This window comes from Passer domesticus, chromosome 1 (assembly GCF_036417665.1).
Source record: "Passer domesticus isolate bPasDom1 chromosome 1, bPasDom1.hap1, whole genome shotgun sequence".
In the NCBI taxonomy this organism is placed as follows: domain Eukaryota; kingdom Metazoa; phylum Chordata; class Aves; order Passeriformes; family Passeridae; genus Passer; species Passer domesticus.
Genome location: NC_087474.1, coordinates 137,257,227 through 137,278,675, shown reverse-complemented (window position 1 = coordinate 137,278,675; position 21,449 = coordinate 137,257,227). Strand labels below are relative to the sequence as shown.

The 21,449-nt window shown below is 39.4% G+C and overlaps 1 protein-coding gene and 1 long non-coding RNA gene across 15 annotated transcripts in view; one reads left to right on the top strand and one right to left on the bottom strand.

Moving 5' to 3' along the window:
• The first annotated feature begins 395 nt into the window (after window positions 1-395).
• TRIQK (triple QxxK/R motif containing) overlaps window positions 396-21,449 on the top strand; it is a 61,579-nt gene continuing 40,525 nt past the window's right edge. Inside the window, exons 1-6 of one of the 14 annotated variants that reach the window (XM_064391506.1) lie at window positions 524-623; window positions 1,391-1,486; window positions 1,935-2,046; window positions 2,476-2,571; window positions 18,795-18,861; window positions 19,386-19,466. In XM_064391506.1, coding sequence (XP_064247576.1) covers window positions 19,406-19,466 — 61 coding nt within the window. In that variant the 5' untranslated portion in view covers window positions 524-623; window positions 1,391-1,486; window positions 1,935-2,046; ... (1 more) ...; window positions 18,795-18,861; window positions 19,386-19,405. Of the gene's footprint in view, window positions 624-875; window positions 1,053-1,390; window positions 2,047-2,475; window positions 2,572-11,419; window positions 11,660-18,794; window positions 18,862-18,902; window positions 19,162-19,385; window positions 19,467-21,449 lie in introns of those variants that run through there. The other 13 variants (XM_064391468.1, XM_064391477.1, XM_064391485.1 and 10 more) reach the window with 13 other exon arrangements.
• On the bottom strand, window positions 9,732-10,707 carry LOC135282053 (uncharacterized). The gene is made up of 2 exons (XR_010348399.1): window positions 10,334-10,707; window positions 9,732-10,050 (listed from the first exon to the last, which is right to left on the bottom strand). It is a non-coding gene; the product is annotated as an uncharacterized LOC135282053 (long non-coding RNA).

Below are 21,449 nucleotides of genomic sequence, written 5' to 3'. Positions count from 1 at the left end.
ATTTCCTAAGTTGTAGAGGTACACAAATGAAAATGTTTATTTTTCTCCGTATCTTTCCTTACAAGGGAGAGCTACATTTGGCCATCAGGTGCCACTCTGCAAGACCCAAGGCATGCACTTTCAATATTAGCCAGTAGACTGTTCTGAGAATCAATGGCTTGCTTCTTGCACAGAAGAATTCTGTTGCAGAAGACCCAGCACCATCTCAAGGTACCCACAAAATTACCTGCTGGAGTTCATAATTATCCATGTGTTTTGTTTTTAGGACTTTGAATGTAAGCTTCCACTTGGCTTGTACTGATGGGTGCTGGAGCTACATCATTTTTATGGTCCCTTCCAACCCAAACCATACTGGGATTCCACAGCGTGAAAGAGGCTAGTTGCTTTTCGCTCTAGAAGTCTGGAGCAACATGGTACCTTCCCTGGAAAACCCTGCAACACACCCGAGTGCCGCACGCGAGCGGGAGCCACGCGGCCACATCCAACGCGGCGGGGCCGGGGCACGGCGGGCGGGACCGGGAGGCGGGGACGCTCGGGCAGGAGGTGGCGGGAGCCCCGCTAGCACAGGAAGTCGGCCCGGCGAGGGAGGAGGGAGGAGGCGGAGCAGTGCCGCTCGGCCCGAGGTACCGCGCCGCGTCCCGGGGCGGGCGGGCGGCCGCGGCCGCCGGGCCCGAGCGCCGCGGGGGCGCCGCCATTGGCCCGCGGCAGGCAGGGCTCGCGCCGCCGGCGCGCGCGGCCGGCCCGCTGACCGCCGCGGGCCCGCCCTGCCATTGGCCGGCGGGAAGCGCGCGGCCCCGCGATTGGCCGGAGCGCGCTGTCAATCTGGGAGGCCCCGCCCCCGGAGCGCGGGCTGGAGGGGCTGGGGTGGGAGAGGTCGGCGGTGCTGCCGCCATTTTGGGCGTGGGCGGGAATGGTTGGCGTGCTGCCGTCGCGTTTGGGGCTCCGTTTCACCGTACCGCGACCCCTCCAGTGCCAGGGCTGCTTTTCTGTGCTCGAAGAAGTACGACCCTGACCAGGCAGCCAGACTGGAGGGAAACAAACCCCTCACCGAGGTATCCTCGGCGGGGCCGTGTTCGAGGCCTGCCCAGCGGGGCCGAACTGGCTGAAGCCTGCCGTGCCTCCGTGGCAGGATGGCTCACGGTTTTCCTTCGTGGGCATGACTACTCCCATGCTGCCCGCCTGCGCGGTGTGGTTGGGTGTGTGTGTGAAACTCCGACTTGTGTGAGGTTTTAGGGTGTCTGGAGCTGGACAATCCGCTGCTCTGTGCGCTGACCCCCCACGTGCAATGAGACCGGGCCGTGCAGTGCTGCTGGATGTGTTCGGCCGGCTGTGGGTGTGCAGTAAATCTGATCCAACCTGGAGTGTTGAGCTGGCTGTGTTTGCCTTACAGGCGTGATGTGTTCCGGGTACATTGGACTCCTTTGTGTTCTCTGCAGAGTGCTCTGGTCACGCCTGCCTGTGCTCAGAAAATCCTGGACAGAAATATGTGAGAATATGTGAGCTGCAAGAACTTCTAAATGTGAAATGTTGGCAGGGGATTCTCTGCCGCAGTGTTCGTGTAGCTCTCAAGCTGCTCCACCTTCCATCAGCCCACACAGTTACAAGGACAGATCATTGTAGTATCAGAAACCCCCTCTGAAAGAGCTTATGGTGTCATTGGGTTGTATATGCAGCACACACCTTCACACTCAGTAATTCAATTGCATGTCGTAGGTTTTGAGTTCCTTCCCGTTGGGGCCCAGCCTCATTCCTAAAGAGTTAATCAGAATGCAAAGGTACTTGCCATTAAAGGTGTGTTTCTATAGTGGAAAACTGTGTAAAGTGATGTTTAAGAGATACACTAAATTCTACAAATGCGGGGGAAATAGAACAATTTCTTAAGTACTGCATTTTGGCATGTCATCCTTGGCTGAATCAGTCACTTTTTGGTACAGAATGGACTGGAGATAATCCATTGTTCAGAAAATTGCTTGTCTGCTCGCCTGAAGAAAAATTTGGCCAGTTTTTTGGTTGACATGATTGTCTTTCATCATGCATTGGAAAGATGTAAGTCTACTTCAGATGTAATTTATGTGTAAGTCTTCTCACTAAACCTGGTTGAGCAGGAACAGATGAGCACAAGTACATGACCTCAAAAGATGCATGAACAGTCTTGGGAATTATGTGATTTTGCTTTATGTAGCCAAGAAGAGATTACCACAGTGTTCTACAACCTGCTTGTTGTGCTTAACATAGTATTTTGTATCTGCAAAAACAAGACAGAAAATACTTTTTCAATGCAAATGTGGGAGCTCTTCAGACATCTAGATTTTGAATGATTACTTCAAATCAGATTACTAAAGAAGAGATGCCTTTCAACAGTGGCAAAATTTCTTATGTATTTAGCTTACACTGTCTTACACTGAGTTTTGTACAAAGACAAATATATGTGGCTTCTATAAAGTCATATAAACAGGACTATTCTTTCCATTTCAGATATAAGGAGCTGAGTTCCAGAGTTTATTACTGCATCACATTGAACGACCAGGATTTTTCCATACCTTGTTCCTTAAGAACATACTTTAGTGAAAGGTAATATGCAAGGAGATGCATACTTTGTTCATAAAATCGGGAGTAAAGGCAGTACGTTTGTTACTGGTTTTTGCTTGCTTAGTTGTGGGTTTTTTTCTATGAATTTGAACTATGCAGAGTAAGTTTGCATGCATTGAAAGATGCTACACTCACGTCTGCCCATCCTGAATTTTGTAGTTCTTGCTGTTAGACTCTGCAGCCTCTTCAGATTAGGAAGCCAGTTGGAAAATAATCTACCTCTCTACTGGTCAAAAATACAGAATGAAGTCTAGTCATGTAAGCTAATATATTGAGCTCTGGTACCACTTGGTATCTTTAGGATTTACTTAATTCAAATATTTCTGCAAAATTCCCACAGCCCATTCTAAAGGGCATCTGAAGCTCAGTGTACTTTATGGCAGCAGCTCCAGAGAATATCCAGTTTTAGTAGACCCTATGTAGAAAACAAGACAAGAGTTGTTTTCTGTGGATTATATTCTTGCAGTGCAGTGAAGACATTGCCCTTGCATTTTTTTTTTGTGGAATTTGTTTCTCTAGACCATGAATTGGTTTTGGTTAGATAATTTTAAATACTTTTCAAAATGAATTGATACCATGAACTCTAGCTACGGTTAATTACAGTTAGAATTTTAAGAGTTTTTGTGAGATTTTTATCATAACTAGGAAGTTGTTGGGTTTTTTCTTTGGGATATTTCCATATTAATCTAAATATTGCATTAAGCAAGGCAAGCTGTGAATTATAGGAGAGGAGTAGGGCTAACATCACAAAATTGCGTTGCATGTTAAAATACCTAAACCAGTTTAATATCATTGTGGGGAGCAAGTCATTCCATTAAGTACTTGTGAAGAATAAGTGAATTACTATTTTTACACATTATGAGACATGGGAAGAGAATGCAACATAGGTGATTGTAAGATGTTGACAAAGAAGGCAGTCATTTCCATTTGCAGTAGAAGTCTCCCCCAGTCCTCTGACTCTCGTACAGTGCTACTCTTGTAATACAGTTACTCCTGGGAAACAGGAGTGTGAAAGTCAATGTTTTCTGACCCAAACTCTGCCTTAAATTTTTCTGCTCTTGTGGATTTTTTCATTTGCTTGCAGGTTTACTTTGCTTGAGGAAAATATGTGAAGAGATTTACAAAACAAATACTAGCTGATCATTTTTCAAAATAAAAAATGAAGTGCTTTTCAGTGAATGGCTGTCCTCATTCCAAGTGAAGTCTGCAATGATTAAATATTAAAATGATCCATGGTTTAAATTAATATAAAGAATTTTCAGGAGATTATTACAAAGATTAACATTTTTAATGTTTTAATAGTCCCATAGTTGATCAATCATAGGCACAGTGAAACTGCTTTTAGTTAACTAACCTGATGATCCTATATATCACTGCAGTATTATGTACAACATAAACCTTATGGCGTGGTTGGTAAAGGAGATGAAGAAAACATTGTGTCTTATAGCTCTTTAATAATCAGGTTTATTCTTGAAGTATTTTTTGACACGCGAAACAAGCAGGTAACTTTTTTTTTCCTTTTGAAAATAGGAAGGAAAGACAGTTCTAGAAAAAATGTGTTTGCTGTAGAGGAAGGAGCTGTTGTTGCATGTAATGACAAACATAGATGGTTACTGGTATGGCTGTGGAAGAACAAGTTCTTGCATGTATGTTTTCAAATAGAACTTGCATTAATGCAGCTTTAATATTGCAGAATTATCTGCAATAGCCTACGATTCCTGATACGTTTTTATTCTTTAGAATTTTGTTTGAAGGTCATGGGAAAATGTCATGGAATCCCACGTGCTTTTTGTATCACTAGCTGCAAACAGATACCCCTGTAATCAGTGAGTTCAGTAAATACTTGAGGCATTCCTGACAGGGACAGTGCTAATTCCTTTGTTTCTCATTTGTTTTGCGTTTTTTTAGCCACAGGGCAAAAATCATCATTAGTGATTTTTTAAGTTTGATTCTGGCTTTCTAAACACACACTGCAGTGATACAGTGGAGCTTTGCACAATACAGTTTATTGTGTCCTGAGATTTTTTTCAGTTTTATATATAATACATACCTCATCAAAATATTGTTCATTCATGTGTTGTGATTGTTCTTGTTGTTATCCTTCGCTCAGTATGTTTTACAATCAAAAAAGAGGCAGAATTGGGAAGAAAGGCTGATGAATTAGCCAATGTAAACCCAGAAGGGTTTGTAAAGAAGGATTGGAGATAGAAAAGGAAGGGTGCAGTAGAAATCCAGGGCTAGATGTTGAGCTGGTAAAATGAACAAATAAGTAAAGACTGTTCTGACAGCAGAAACTTATGGTGAAGTCACAGCAGAGAGGACAAGTGTGAGAGGGGCAAAGAGCAAATGACAGCAGTAGGTTAGTGTTGGGAATGATAGTTGGAGAGTTAAAATCCAGAGTACAAGATGAAGCACACCATTTTCTACACAAATTTGTTGTCTCTTATTAATGCTATTATTTCTAGTTTTAGGTAAGACAACAAATTCAAAATGGGGTTGCATTGTCTGTAGTTGTTTGCCTCTAGCCAGAAAGCTAAATTAATTCTCCTGTATTTCTATTGAAATAAAAAGTGAAACAAAATAATAACATTTTATGTAATGAACTGTTTTTTATATTGGGGAAACAGATTGGGTTGAAAATGTAGTAGGTTTCGAAGTCTCAGTTGTTTTCTCCCTGGCTGTGCTGTGTGGTGTAAATGAAGAAAAGGTTACGTTTACCCATGATAATTCCCTCTCACATTTACATTATCAATCAGCCTGTGTAGCTTTTTGTGCTTTTATCTATTGTGTTTTTCTTGTAATCTTTACATATGAAGTTCTCAATTCTACAAACTCTTATGCTGAAATTTATTCACAAATGGCTCTGACAGATGTACTCTAGAAGCCTTAAATGCTGTAGTTTAGGACAGTGCCAGCTGGTTGCTTCTCCCCACCCGAGACTGCAGTCTGTATGGAGGAGCTGGCAATACCTGCACCTCAGTTCACTTCCCTCACCTGAGCTCATATTCCTTTTAGGGTGCTGTGTGCTGATGTGGAGGCTGGGAATCAGATCCTGGGTCCTGGGCACAGAATATTTCCCCTTTTGTTGTCCTTTCTTACAGCCTCCTAAACTCTGGCAGGAGATTAAGCACCTGGGTCAGCAACATCTTAAAGCCTCTCAGGTACCTAGAGTTTGTTGAAGGGACTCTCTCGGTGGTTTTGAGTTGAATATATTTAACTTTTTTAAAAAATTACCTATATTTTCAGTTTGTCACTGTATCAAGTCAGTGTGGAGAATTATTTCCAAGTTTGGCTTTACTGTATTACCATCTCTGCTTAAACTCTTGGCTTTTGTCTGCTTTTAGAAATGATCATGCCTAAAAGCTTATACTAAAAACCATAGATCTTTCTTTCATGTAACATGTATGCTACAGAAATTGTTTAGTAGGCGGTGTGTTGCTCTTATTGTGTGAGGAGCTGGTTACACTGCCTCCAATTAAGATTGCATCACTTACTTTACTGCTAGACCAGTTTTGTATTACTTACACTCTTGCCAAAAGGAAATTGTTAACCTGAAGCTGTGGATTATTTGTTTTGTTTTTGTGTCTTGGCTGTCAAACTGAAAGCACACTATTTATATAGCTAACATTTAAATTTGGTTAGGTCCTTGATTTACTGTTACTCAACTAAAATTAATTTTAAAATTCAAACTGTACAGTAACAATAAAATGGATAAAGAGCTGCTGAGCTGTCAGCACTCAGAAGTAATGGCTGGGAGGCCAGTGGCAATGGTTGAGAGCCTGTGAGGACTTATCCCAGCATTTGCATCAGGTGTGATGAGCTTGTCGTTTTGGTCAGTTGTCTGTGTGTAAACATACAGGCATTGTAGCTAAGTGAGCAAAGCATTGTGAATAGTTCAGTGATTGCTGGATTGATGAAGAAAGGATGAAGTTTAAAGTACGGCTGAGATCATGGTAACATGAGTCTGTTAGAATGTAGTTCATGTGCATGTGCCAAGGAACAAGGAATGTAGAGGTGTGGCTGAGAGAAGACTTAGAGGTTTGGGAGGAAGGTCCTGTAGACAAAGGGGATTCAGTTGCAGGGTGGTGTCAAGAAGGGCTGGTGTTGCCTAGGAGAGGTAGAAGCATAGTTTGAATAATAAGACCAGTGTAGGAATGTTGCATCTAGTTTTATTTCGATGGAAAACGTTTCCTGAAAAGTTTGAAAGCATGACGAAGGTCCTGAACAGACTTAGTTCTGTTTGTAGAACTGCCCTTGGGAGGTGGTTTGAGATTGGGTTCACGCTTGCTGTGGTGTTTCTGACCACACATCTGCCTTACCTCAGCCAGCACTGTTAGCTCTCCCTCCCACCTGGTTGCTGCAGAGGCCCTCCTGCATATGTACTGTTTAGTGTCCTAGGCAAGGCTATGTTGAATGTGTTTGAATTTGTCATTTCCTCCCTTTGCGGAGGACATGAAAAGCATTGTTTCTTTTTTGTTGTATATATATACATGCAGCATGAAAAGCTTTCAAGAATATGTTTTTTCAACAAATTTGAGTGTTATTTTAATGGAGTTGCTAAGAATTGCAGCAGCTAATAGTTTACTAGTTGTTTTTTTTTATTCTGAAATCATGAAATGGTAAAAGCAAGGGTGGGATGTTGCTTTCCTTGGAATTTTTTGACATGCTATTTAATTTATGAATGAATCTTCCTGTAATTTGGAGTGGAAAGGTTAATAAAGCATTGTTAGATTGATGCTTATTTTTTATTCTGAAAGATAGGATAATTTGAAAGCAGGGGTTATTTTGGTATCTTTCTGTGTATACAAAGCTAGAGACCAGCAGGCTAAACAGGAAGGGTGTTCTGGAAAAAATATTATAGAGACAAAACCTATTGAAAAAAGCTTGAAACTATTTTCATTTTAAGTACACCAGTGGGGTTAAATAATACTAATAACTTCTGTTAGAGTAACAGATCATAATAATTTAAAACTAAAGTTCCCGGCACACTTGCTAATATCTTTTATAGCTTCATTAAAATACATCTGAAATAATTTACAGAGCAAAGCTTCTGGGAGAATTCTTCCAGTTCTGCATGAGAAGAGTGCCTGTTTATCTTCATGCATGTTTATATAGACCTGTGGAAATTATGATGTAAATGTGGATGCTGTACTAAAACATAGCCATATATGCAGAGTAAGGAATTCAAAGCATTTGTATTCTGTCATTTATTGCACACAAGTAATGTATATTGTATAGGCTTGGTATAATTCTGTATCCTGACCATAGAAGGGCACTATAGAATATGTACTCTACCTTGAGGAGACCTTGAAGGGGAGGGAATGATGTGTGTAGGAAAAATCCCAGGGTGATGACTCTCTTACCAAACTCGTCTCTTTTCTGGTTTTGAGCCTTCACATTTACATACATTGCTGGAAATAGCGAAGAGCTGGGAGGATGTTTCCCTTGTACTATACTGTTACACATTTTTATTTACTCACCTTATTAAAATAGATAGATAGATCTACATGTGTATGTATATATAGAGAGAGATATAGGTATATGTATGTATATAAATATATAAATACATGTGTGGAAACAACTGGGACAGCTATAAAGCTGTGTGTGGGATAAAGTGTTCTGAAAAGTAAAAGAGGAGGCAATTTAGCTTCATTTTCAGAGTTGACCCAGCTCTCCTTAAACTTTTAAACTTACTTATAGATCTGTACAGCTGTTGATACAGTAGTGGCCAGACTGGGCAATTGTAGCAGGAAGAGAACAGACCTGCAGTTTCTTGTGATGTTGGTGTGTTCTTAAGAAAACCAAACTGAACTCATTTTACTGTATGCTCTAGAAGGTTTTTCATTGTTGTATGTCATGTATGCAAGGTTAGATTTCAGGCAGTGCAATCACCTTCTCCTAATAAAATTTTATGGCAGAAGCACACATTCTGCTATGACTCTAGCCAAGGGCATGTGCAAACCTCTTGTCCTGGTTTGTCACCCAAGGACTCCCTAGTGCTTAGAGAGAGGCACTCAGGAAATTTAAGCAAGTGGACTGGAATGTCATCTGCCATTTATCTCAGGCTAGATTCCATAAGAAATGCTCACAAACTGGTTTTCAGCTGATGTCTTTTAGCAGTCTTACAACTATTCTGTTTGTGGTATAGGAATCTCTCATCAGAGGTATCTTTTAGACCAGAAAAGGCCAACTTTTAACACATTAGAATTCAGGATCTAAAAAAAATGTGCCATCTTCTGAAGCAGCCCCCCATTAAAAAGTGTTCAATTTTGTATTTCATTTCTGTTTTTATGGTAACTAAAATTTCATTCATACTGAATGACTCAAAACAAAAGGCATACTTCTTTTTAATGTTTTTGTCTCAGTGTCATCCGTTCCTTTGGCATTCTTCTGGACAATGAACCCTAAAGCAAAATCCCTTTATTGTGACACACACCTGCACACTGTTCAGGAGCAGAGGGAAGAGATGGGGCTGTTCCCACCCTGTTCCCATTAGTGGGGGGGAGCCATGAAAGACCCCAAACAGGCGTTTGCAGAAATTATTTCATCCAAAACCTTCAGCTGTTCACATGACGTTCTATTTCAACTGATAATTTTCTGCTGGTTGATGATTTTTCATTTTGCTGCCTTTCTTTCCAGCTGCACTGCACAATTTTCTCTGCCTTAAAATGAGGCAGGGAAACAGTTTACCAGATTTTCTGATGGTTATTAAAGCTTACTTTCTCATTTGGTCCATATAAAGGTTTTAGCCTGATTTTGATCCATTAATTTCATTCAATCTTTGTTCAGGGTTCAGATTGTTGATAGATAACAGTGATCTTATACTCCCCTTTTTGCCCAAATACAACATAAAGCTCCCAAAGAGATGGTATCATGTAAGCTATTACTTTATTCTTTATCATAAATATCATTGCCTTTAATGGGATCTCTAGGTAGTTCTCAGGAGAGCCAAGTCTTGGAGCAATTTAGATAAAATCTGCAGAGAGTATGCTTGCCTATTGTTTTGAACAACTTTGCAAACTACTGAGCTGGTATTATTTACACCATATTGAACTTCTCACCCACTTGTGACCTAATCCTTCAAAACCAAGTAGGACTTGGTTTTGAAAATGCTGCTGTTAACATCTCTGGGTCTGTGTTAAGTAGGGCTGATGATTAAGCTCATTATTAAGTGTTGTAGGACTGAACTTTACAGTTTTTCTGTTAACACTTAAGCTGGTTACTGGTTATCTACTGGTTTTGGTCTCAATTTTAAAGAAATAAAGTAGAAAAAAAGATACATTGTGTTAAGGCTGATGGAATGCATGCCAGCTTTATGTTCTGATCTTTATGGGGAAGATCTGTATCTGGATGCAGTCCTATGCCAGGTGAGACCCTCCTTGATCAGGAATGTTGGACCAGATGACCCACTGTGGTCTCATCCAACCTGACCAATTCTGTGATTGCTCTGTCTTTAATGAGCTGTTGAATAACGGAGGAAAACGTAAATACAAAACCCACCAAATTAAAACTCCTTATACTTCATGTTTCTTTTGCCTGGTGACTAGACTAGATGATTTTTTTTGAAGCTTAGCTGCTTTCCTGAATGCTTAATACAGCATGTAAAGCAAAACAAAACAAAAAAGGCATAAAACTTGTTTTTCTTCATTCATAGATCAGCCTTTTTAATACTTACTGAGCTGCAATAGCTTCAAAGAAAGAAAAAAAATGTGCCTTTGTTCTGAATGCTGGATGGAGAGCTTACCTGAAGTGGTGGGCTTCAATGGGCTCTTCTGAGAGCGACCAGCGCTCTGGGGCCCGGAGCACACTTGCTACAATGAAAGAGGTGGAGGCTGGACTTTTCTCTGGACATCTGAAAGCTGTTTATTGCTTCAGAGGGGGTCCAGGGACAAAGACAAACTTGGGCTGAGGGCACAGGATTTTATATGGGGGAAAAGGGGTCAGTCTGAGGATCAAGGACAACGGGACCAGGTGAAAGTGGTGCAGGGGAGGGGGCAGCCAAACATTGGAACCAGTAGGGTAACAGGGGTGGGACACTGCGGCAGACTGGAACCAGTGGGGATCAGTATAGGGAAGAACATTCTAGGGAGTAATCAAATATGGTGAACAAGGGTTGAACTGGGGTGGAACAGCTGTACAAACCAGTAGAACTTGAGATGTTAACCCGTGCCTGTAAAGGCTTGTGGGAGGGAGGCTCTTCTGACCCTAACCTTAGAGGGGTGTTTCTCCCTGCCTGCAGCGGCGGCTGGCCTCGAAGATACGTGTGTCCCAGCTAGCTGCGGCCACCACCGCCGGCAGCACGGGGACACTCTCCCTATCGAGGACTTCGTTGGGAGAGCGCCTAAGGCTTTCGCCTTCTGGGAGCGAGGATCTGCGGAGCGTAGAAAGAGAGGCTGCTACCCACAGGGCAAATGAGACTCGGACCACGACTACAGTTCAACCCAGGGTTTATTCCAGGGGTGCTGACAGTTGAGGACCCAGACCGAATCCCGATGAGAGTTTTTATAGGGGTGGTCCTCAACCAATCATAAAGAAGCAGGGAGTGGTAAAGGAGTGAATGACAGGGTTGGGAATCCAATAGGTACATAGTGGGGGCGGAGCCCTGGCCAATCTGATCCAATCACTCGATGCCCAAGGTAGAAGGTTCTGGATGAAAAGGTGGGGACACCGAGTGACAGGCAGGAGACCAGGGAGGGATCAAGGGAGGATACAATGTTTGCGAGGGAGGAGAGAGGCTGGAGGGACTGGACGATCAAGGGAGAGGGAGAACCTGGGCAGAACCATTCAAACAAAAAGGGGTAACAGGAATATACCAAGACAGGACAATACATTACATGAAAGGCACACCACAACACCTGCCTGCTTTGGCCTCTCCAGGGCCGAGGTGTTACAGCTCTGGTGGCAGGCTTGGACCTCCACGATTATCCTTTAAGTCTTGTTGTACACCAAGTTTAGTAATGGAGCTAATAATTTTTTTTGCTGAAGTGTTACAATTAGGTTTATGTGGACTGAATTATTATTTGCTACTGTCATTTGTAGAGCGCTTTCAACTTTTGCCAGCTTGCTCAGGGTAAGATGGGAAGCAAACATTTGGCCATAACATGGTGACCAATTTTAGCAATTACTATGACTTGAAGTTGTATGATGGGACATTGTTTGATACTACAGTGAAATATGTTACAGAAGGGCACATTTGTCTGCCTCCCAGCTTTGTGCCTGCATGATGTATTTGTGACTGTTCTCTCTTCTGGTTTTCAGATATTAAGATAATTTTATTTGCTGAGAGTTGGGTTTCTGTTTGAATGACAGGCATATTCAAGGAGAGTGGCTATCAATGTTAGAATTAATGGAGAAAAACTAAGTGTAGACTTAACCTCATATACTTTAAAAAGTTTGGGTTTTTTATAAACAGTGTGAGAGCATGAAAAGAAAGAAAAAATTATAGCAGTTTCAAACTGTCTTGTTCTGATATGTTACTTTAAAAAACTGTTTCAGCTTTTAAATAATTTGCTCTAAAATCTTTTGGTTTTAGTAGTTTTAAGGTAAGGCAAGTGAAAAGAAAGGCATCATAGAAAATAAAAGTAAGATAAATATGAAATTGCTACCTATTCCAGTTTTTGTTTGTGTAAATAACTTTGGAAGTTATAGGATTTATTTTCAATAAAGGTCATTATCCCATATTGCAATATTGAAAAGTTTGTGAAACACTGTTCTCTGGATGATTGAGAACTGTAGTTTAAGATGGATATACAAAAGGGAAGGATAATCCCTAAATACTTCTTCTCACTGGAGGAAGAAATCAGAATTTCATTTCCATCAAAAATGAGCCTAAGCTTAAAAATCTACAAATGAGAAATTAACGAGTGTGTGTAATTGAAGCAGTCAGGCTTATAGCAAGGCCATGGCTTGTGGCAGTCCCAGGAAGAAAGCATTTAGGAAAAAACAGAACTTTTGTTAGTTCCCACAACTAAAGAGGGGAGAACAGAGGGTTTAATTTCTCATTTAAAGAAGGGAAAGAAGTCACTTTTCCCTTGCTGTAACACCTAGGAGGGCAAAACAGTCTCTGAGACTTTGGAGTAAGACTTCGGTAAAACCATATGGGACTCTATTGCATTTAAGAATGGCAACTTCGTAATGTACTGGAAGTGAAATGCTTAGGCAGACTTAACTGATTTTGAAATGTAAGGTCTTTGATCTCTAGCTTAATACCTGTTATTTAAATTGGTCCCTGCTTTATCAATAGAAGTGAGTGCTGAAGGGGTATGTGGCAGGGATCAAAGAGGGAGTAAAATTGCTGGGATACAACTGAACTGCAGAGGTGTCCTCTGCTGACGCATCAATTACTGAGACAGAGCAAATAATTGTTTCTCATTGTTGCTCTTGACTCTATGCATTTTTGATCTCAAGGCAGAGAGGTGTGCTTCACTGCTTTGTGTGGTGGAGGTGGTGACATCCTCCCTACACCTCATGCCACAGAGGTGACTGTACAGCGTCTGCAGGTGCTCCCATGAAAGCTGTGTCCATCCTTGGCAGATCTGCCTCTGGCCAGTGGGGTGGTCTGGGTGTCTGTTCTTCTACCCTTTTTAGCTCTGATTTCTACCATAGTCCCATGTCCTTCCCTCTCCCCCTAAAAATGTTTAGACAGATTTAGTTATTTTGAAGAATGTTATTCTGAAATACGGTGTCAGTTATTGTGTAATTGTCCCTTTAGTGGAGATTACTCTTCTCTCTGTGAAGTACTACATTTTAAACTGTCTGGCAAGGCAGAAATGAACCACATGTATGCTTTTTCTCCTTCATGAACTTCTTTAAGGATATTTTCTTGACACATCAGTGCCATCATAGATTAATAAAAGTGGGGGGGAAAAGTTCCTCTTCAAACATTTGGAATTTTAAATTTGTTCAGATGAAGATCTGTCATCATATTAAAGTGAATATATGTTTCACACATGCTATAGCTCTACTCATCTCTGAAGTAGGGAATCATGTTCTGAAGGCATAACAGTCCAGTAATGAAAATAAAATGTAAGGTACACAGAATCACTACAGTTAGGAATATTCTTCTGCAAAATTTCCTAACTTTTTATAGTAAGAATAACACCAATTGCAAAATAGATCTCTTCTGCATAAGTAGTGCTTTTCTAAGTGTGTTTTGGCCTACTACGTTTTCATCCTGTAGAAGCAGAGGCAAACTGTACTCTTCTGGGAATGGAAGGAAACCTTTTAACATTTTTAATAGCCTACTTTTGCTTAAGAAAGCAATTTTACATAAATATTAAGTCCTTTAAAAAAATCTTATTGAGGTTTTGCCACCCTTGAAATGTTCACTCTTCTCCTAGCTGTGAGTATATGTAAGGATGATCCTTTCAACTCTTCAGATGTTTGAAAACATTCCATGTTTAGCAAAATTATGTAGACTCTTCACTAGGTGACAAAATGCAAATATTTGGGTGTAAATAATCCCACCAAATTTTAGGCACTGTGAAGAGAATTGGAAATAATAACAAGAAAGCAAGATTGCCAGAGGTGATTTGGATTTCTAACCATTACATTTCTTTCTTCACCCATTGCAAAGGGAGTGGACATGGCCTCCTGTGTAGCTTGTGTGTCTGAGTTATATTCCTGAAATTTAGTGGGACTAATCTGGATTGTTGATGAAATTAGTTTTTCAGAATATATTGTCTTAGGATTTTGAAACATTCATGAGGATATGCTCAAAATTCCTATGAACTATTACCTGTTTATTACTTTTGTTAAATAAATGCAGAGCTAATTTCCTGTAGTTTGTAGGTATTGTATAGCTAAAAACCAACAGAGCATCTCCTTTCCCTATAGTGCAGAGGGTACTAATTGGAAGCAACAATGTGTGTTTTGTTCCTAGTGCTTACATGAAGCTGTGAAACAACCTGATATATATCTGAGTAAAAGTTGTAGTTCCTATATAATTTGAATCTTGGGATGTGGTACAGTGTGTGTTGTCTTTGTGTAGAATGTTGAAATTATTTTAATATCTATTCTGACTGGAGTTATGGATCCTGTGTTTTTGATTAATTTTCCTAAATTTAATTAAATTTAAATCACCTCTGCTGCTTTCAAGGTTAAATTAAGTAAAGAAGTATTGAGTTTCTTTTATTAACAGAAGAATAAATAAATCCCCAGATAAAGCAGAGATTGATTCTGCAAGAAGCACCATGGGCAGGGGACTCTTTCCTTGGAAATAATAGTCTTATTCTTTGAGAGAGGAATGGAGGACTACTGTAAGGCTTACCAAAAGAACACGAATGTATTTTGTTTGTAGAACTTTTTTTTAAGGTTGTAATAGTAGTAAAGATTTTTAAATTCTTTGTCTTGGCTACAGTATGGTTAAATAATTAATCTACATTATTTTAGCAATTTTGGCTGCAGGCTGTTTCCACTGTTGTGTAGACAGATCTTAGTTACTGTATTTCAGCAGTACAATAACAAAAAAAGCCAATTATAATAACCAGAAGCAACAATTTCCAAAATACCTACAAGCAGATGGCTTCCCACTTTAAATGTAGTGCTGACAGTTCTTTGGGATAACTTGGTGTTTCCAGATGATCCAATGTGCTCCTTGAATTTTACCTGAGGTAGATAAAGTGCTATTTTGGCTTTCTTATAACTTGTAAATATTTTACTATCCATTGGTTATGAAACGATCAGCTATGGAGTTAACTGGGGGAAGACCAGTTCCTTCAATGATATCAGTAAATTTTCGTAGCCTCTTTGAATGATGTTAAAAATAAATCAATTTATGAGTTCAGATGATCAACCTGCGTTACATCAAACAAAACAAAAAATGAGTTATGTTTAAGGTAGATATCTATTTGCAATTAAAGATGAGGAACTTCTACATATATACAGATGCCAAAGACTTGGTTCAGTAGCTTTATGTTCTCTAGTGGTTCTTTTCTGTCCTGAAGTTTTACTTGCTTTTCTCTCAGCTGACTAACTATATTTCAGCTACAAAACTAGTAATTTCATTGATTATTTCTTTAATATACCCAGTGTTCATATTTAAGCAACCTACTGGAAGAGTGCAGACATGCTGTCAAATATCACTGCTAAGAAAGTTTGTGCACTTGCAGATATGCATGTCTTGTGAGTGTGCACTGATTTACATTTTAAGGCTTATCGTTGTTATTAATCATTTGTGTTGCACCAATAATGTACAAAGTGCAATCCCTGTGTATATAGATCCTATTCTTAATTTTTATTAATATTTCTAAAGTCATTCATAGCAAGTTTCTATTTCATTAATATAATTCCTTCATTTTTTTTAACTGGTGTAGAAAATACTATGTATACATCAAGAACAGTGAATTGGGATTTAAAGTGTAGCCAGACCTTGAGTGGACATTTAGAACTGTTTTTTATCTTACCAAATGGTATTGACAGTTAGGGGTTATAATAAGCAATTTGTTATGTGCTTTAATTATTATCAGCCACTGCTTAGGAGTAAAAGAAGAGAGGAACAAAGTGTTTTTCTGAGTGTGTAGCTTTCAAAGGTGAATTACTAGAGGGGAAGCCAAAGGGGGTAAAAAAATAGTGAAGAGTACCACAAAAACAAAGATGTCTTTTAATCTTGTAGCATCTCTGAAGCAGAAGTAAATAAAAAAATCATTGGGGCGTCACTTTCTTTTCTTAAAACCATCTTTTATAAAAGCTTGAAAGGTGAGGACTGCTCACAGTGCTTTCATATTATCTGAAATTACTTTTCAAGTATTTTGAGTAAAAGGAGCAGTAATAAGCTCCTTTACGTGTTTTTTTTAATAGTTGTGTAGTCATTAAAACTTTAGGGATTGAAGGCTGCTTGGGATGCATGCAGCATGGTGTGCTGCCTGTCCCTTTGGCTTGGCAAAGAAATACAGAAGAAGCCTCCAGAAGATCCTCCATTTGCTGATGTCAGAAGCAGCAAAAGGGTCAGAGACCTGAATGTAAATTTCTTTTACAGTAAAGATGACCAATTATTGTAGGATGAGCACTCTTATTTTAAATGGGGAAGATTAGTTTTGTAACTCATAAAGGTTTCAGGCTTTTTCTTTATCAAGAAATGGTTAGAAAGTTGCATTGAAAATCACTCCTGCAGCAAGGTCCATAAATAATGAATATTATCTCTTATTAATCCATATTTTCGCTTAAATCTAGCTCATTCCCAAAAATATTGGATTCTTTACAAGAGAAGGTGATGAGCTGAAGTCCCCAAAGAATTAAATTGTGAAAACAATCTCAGTTTTGAACGTGCTAATACAGACCTGTTATTCCCTTTCCACATCTATCACAACACATTCTAAATTGTGGCTGATTTTCTATGCAAATAGCTGTCTTATTAGACACTGGGCTCTGTGTGCCAATGTCTCCATGGGTTTCTCAGGCATTGCTATGTAACCATCAAAGCAGTGGAAATGAATGATGATTACTGCATCCCTTTGAAGAACAAAGAGGACTCGAGGTTCTAGATGCGAGAGTTGGTGACACTGAGCCACACAGGCAAACCCGAGTATCTCTGTGGCTTATTTTAAGTCAAGAAATAATCTTTGCCCGTGTTTTCTTCTTCTGTTTAATTGGCATTGCTAAAACTGCAAACATCTTTCACAGCTGATGTTTTGTTATAAACCATTAATAGACTATGGAAATTGCAAAAGGCAAGTCAAAACAGTCTCTTAACAGTGGCATAAAAAAGCAAAGAGCTAGTTTTGCAGTGTAAAAATGTATCTGTTACCTCCTCAATTAGCTGAAATTTCAAATTGTACTTTTATTTTTCCATTCTAATTATTATGATGTGAATGTTATTAAATACAAGCCAGTCCTGTGAAGTATAATAGAAGGGGAAGGAAATGCAACCCAGTGAATTACAGTTCACTGCAACCGTATTTTACATAAAACAGGAAGTATTCTCTGAATTGAACCAAAGTAATGTATGGAAAAATTAAGAGTGCTATAATTGAATTATCAGTTCAGATTAAAAACTAGTGTCACTCTTCTCTACCTTGCTATTATTCCTGAATACATTTTAAAAAAGGTTGCTGACTTCGGAGCATCCCCGTTCATTTTATGCCGTGTGTCCCACAAATGAAATTAAGGAGCCTGGATGTGTCACACTTGACATTAAATGCCCGTAATGCATATAGAACAGATAAATATAAAGTAATAAACTTTATGGTTTTAAAATGCACCAATAGCTAGTGGGCATCATTCCTGCAGCTATGTTTTAAATCATGTTTGAAGCTATGAAGAAAATAATGGGATGCTGGCAGTAGTGTTCAGCAGTGCCATGGCATGCTTTTTGGGTCGTGATTTGGCATCTCAGTGCCTTCCAGGGTTGCAGTTCCCAGAAAGCGTGCCTTGGCAGCAACCAGGGACACTTGTCTTGCTGTAGCACAGCTGGTTGTGCCTAACAGAAAAGTACAGCTCTTGCAGATAACTCCATGGCCATATGTGCACAATCTGCTCATGGTTTGTGGCTACCCAGGATGATTCAGCCGAAGTTTGCCCTTGGCATGGTTTTCATCAGGGCCAGTTGGGAAAAGGCAGGGGTTGGCTGCTGTGCATCTTCTGTGCTTGAACAGTAAATCTGACACTTCTTGAAAACGTCAGACCTCTCATGAGTGTGGGCGTTTATGTTGGGACTCTTGTGTTGTAGAGGCAGTCAGATGGTGGGGCTTATCATCACTGTGGTGAGTCATGTCTTCAGCCCAGCTAAAAGGGTTCAATCCCAGTGTTTTGAGCAATAAGCATGACTGTAGCAGCCAGTTATTTCATAACCAGGGAAAAAGAGGTGAAATGAGTGTGTTTGTAGTATCTGCCACTTGAGAGGCAGCCCTTTGCGGGATGAATATAAAACCATAAGGTTTTGCATGTTAAAAGATACATGACGAATTTACTAGAGCAGTGTTCAGATGGTGCTTGTTCAGTTACATGAATGGTGTGGAAGCACCAATATACCAGAAGGAACGTCTTTGTATGGATGATTATGCAGTTCCTTGTGCAGTCCTAGTGTCACCTCCTTGTGAGGGTGTGTGCAACACGACTGTGTAACATGAGAATCCCATTGAAGAGTCTGCATGGTTGTTACCTAAATGCAGTGAAGGTGATTTGAACTATCAATACTATGCCTGAGACATGTAAAAATGCATACAGCCCCAGCTCTCAGTTTTTGTTTTCCATTTCCTATTCGTTCACAGATATCTAGAGCCCATGGAAGGAAAATAGGAGAGAGTGGAGTTGTTCTAAGTATCTGCTCATCTGCAGGTGGGTTTCGTGAGCAATTTCACCTGTGGATGCACACAGCCTAGTCCTGCCTCTGACTCCTATGAGTGGTGTAAATGTATTTTCAATAATGGAAACAGCTCACAATTCTCCATTCATTCCCTGGTTTACTAAAGAAATAAATTATATAGGAATGTAATTGTTGGTACCAAATACTGAATTACAGTGGTACCAAATGCTGAATTACAGTGCAATCAGTTTAAATCCTTTCTTTTTTTCTTTATTTTCATTCAAACTAACAGGCATTCTGTAATGTTAATAACCCATGCAGTGGAGAAAAAGGTATGTTTAGAATGTATCTAATAGTCTTCAGAATAGTGATGATTAACTCCAGTGTCTCATTGTACTCTGGGAAGGCTTATGTCTTTGTGTATAATCATGTAAATGTTGCTTGTTACCATTTTTCTGACGTTATAAGCAATTGATTTTGTTAGTAATTTATTTAGGAATAATGTTGTGGTTTTTGTTTTTGGTTTCTTTGTTTTTTTTCTTTCTGATACTGACAGTGATTTTTGGATTGAAAACAATGGGTAGAAAAGATGCCTCTACATCAAGGACTCCTGTTGACCAGTACAGGAAACAAATAGGTAAGAGTTTGAAAGAAAAGTTTGTGTGCTTAAAATAAAAACAAATTTTTATTTTTTTTCCCAGCAAGGCCCACTAGTGTAACAAAACGTAGCATTCCTCTTCAAAAACTTCATTTTGTGTATGCTGTTGAGTAAGTCGTTCAACTTTCTGCAGATAGTATTTTAAGTGACTTCAGATAAATTATATACTGTCTGTTTGGAAACAGGAGGGGGAATATTGCAGCTAAGTGGCTTCACAATGTTTCTGAAGTGTTGGAACTTTCCTGATTCTCCTGTTTGTCTCTAATTTCATATATGGGCATTTTTACCAAGATACTTTCCTCATTCATAACAATTTTTGATACACTGAATGTTACAGACCTTTGCATTGCATAACTGCATTTATTCTCACACTGATGGATATTTTAAACATGTTAATTTTTTTTCCTTGAGACTTTTTCTATCCTTGACTAATATTTATTTAGGTAACACGTATACAAAGTATGTACATGCACACATGTACCTTCACATAGATACTCACATAGCAAATGCAAATCCCTCTTTCTTTGCTTAAATGCAAAGGTGAATTATTTTTGAAATCCATATATGAGGATTCTGTCTCTGTATGTTAAATAATATAAAGGAGTCACAGTATTTTGAAAGTTTATATATAAAATGAAGTACCTTAATCTGTACACAGTTATTTAAGTAAATGACTTTGTTTTACAGTTGCTAAGCACACACATCTGATTAAATATGCAGAAAACAACAAATGTCTGCGGGGGAAAAAAGGTTGTTTACAATGTTCATTCTGAAGGTGAAAGAGCTAGGGTTGTGGTGATGGTGTTTGTAGTAAATTCATTTTTTTTAGATGTGATATATTGCTCTTAAGTTGGCGAAAGCAAGTGTTAAAAAATATTGTAGGGAAGAATCTCATGCTGGCAGGCAAATAAACTACATAACCTAGGAGGTGCTTCTGTGATTGTAATACTCCTTAGAGGACAGAAAGCATGAATAGACTGTGCTCTGCCTTTTGTTCTGACAGTGGTTGTTTCAGCTCCTACTCTGGACATTCACTGATACCGCTATAGAGTTTGCCAAGGAAATCAGTTCTCTGAACTTAATGAATGTAAGAGGGGGAGTTTGAAAACGTGTGAATACGATTTTAGACTTAAGTTTTGCAGTTGTGTTTGAGTTTTATGTGTAACCATTTTAGGCTATGTCTTGGCCTGGTAGCTGAGCTTGGTGGAGTGAGCTCTCTAGTCTCATTATGCCATTAGGTGTATTATGGGACAAATAGGTGTATTATTGACAAATATAATCCAGTTTGCCCTAATGAATATAAAAGTGGTGTTGTTTTTTGGGTTTTGTTTTTTTTGTTTGGTGGTTTCTGGTTTTTTTTTTTGGTCATTACTGCTTTATTTTTTGTTCTTATATAGTTTTGCATAACTGGTAATAATTCATCCATTTGTCACAGGATGGTTAAGGTTGACAGGGACCAGTGGAGGTCATCTCATCCATCTGCCCTGCTCAAGCAGGGCCACCTAGAGCTAGTTGCCCAGAACAGTATTCAAATGGTTTTTAAATATCTCCAACCTCTCTTCCTGTGTTTGACTATGGTCAAAGTAGAAGGTGATTTTTCTTTTGTTTTTCTGTGTGTGCCCATTGCTAGTCCTTTGACAGGGCACCACTGAGAAGAGCCTGGCTTTACACCAGGCTCTTTACACCCTCCCTTCAAGTATTTCTATATACTGATGAAATCCTCTTTGAACCTTCTCTTTTCTCCCAGGTAAGTTTTCTCAGATCTCTCAGTCTTTTGTCATAGCAGAGATGTCTAGGTTGTTCATTTTAACTCTTCTTCATTCTTCTTGGCCTGATTTCATTCAAGTACTTATTAGAAATTACACAGAATGAATTTTTTTTAAACAGTCATTCTTTAAGACTTAGATTTGACACTTAGGTACTTTTGCAGGGATGTTTTAGTGTGAAGCTGTTCAACAGATG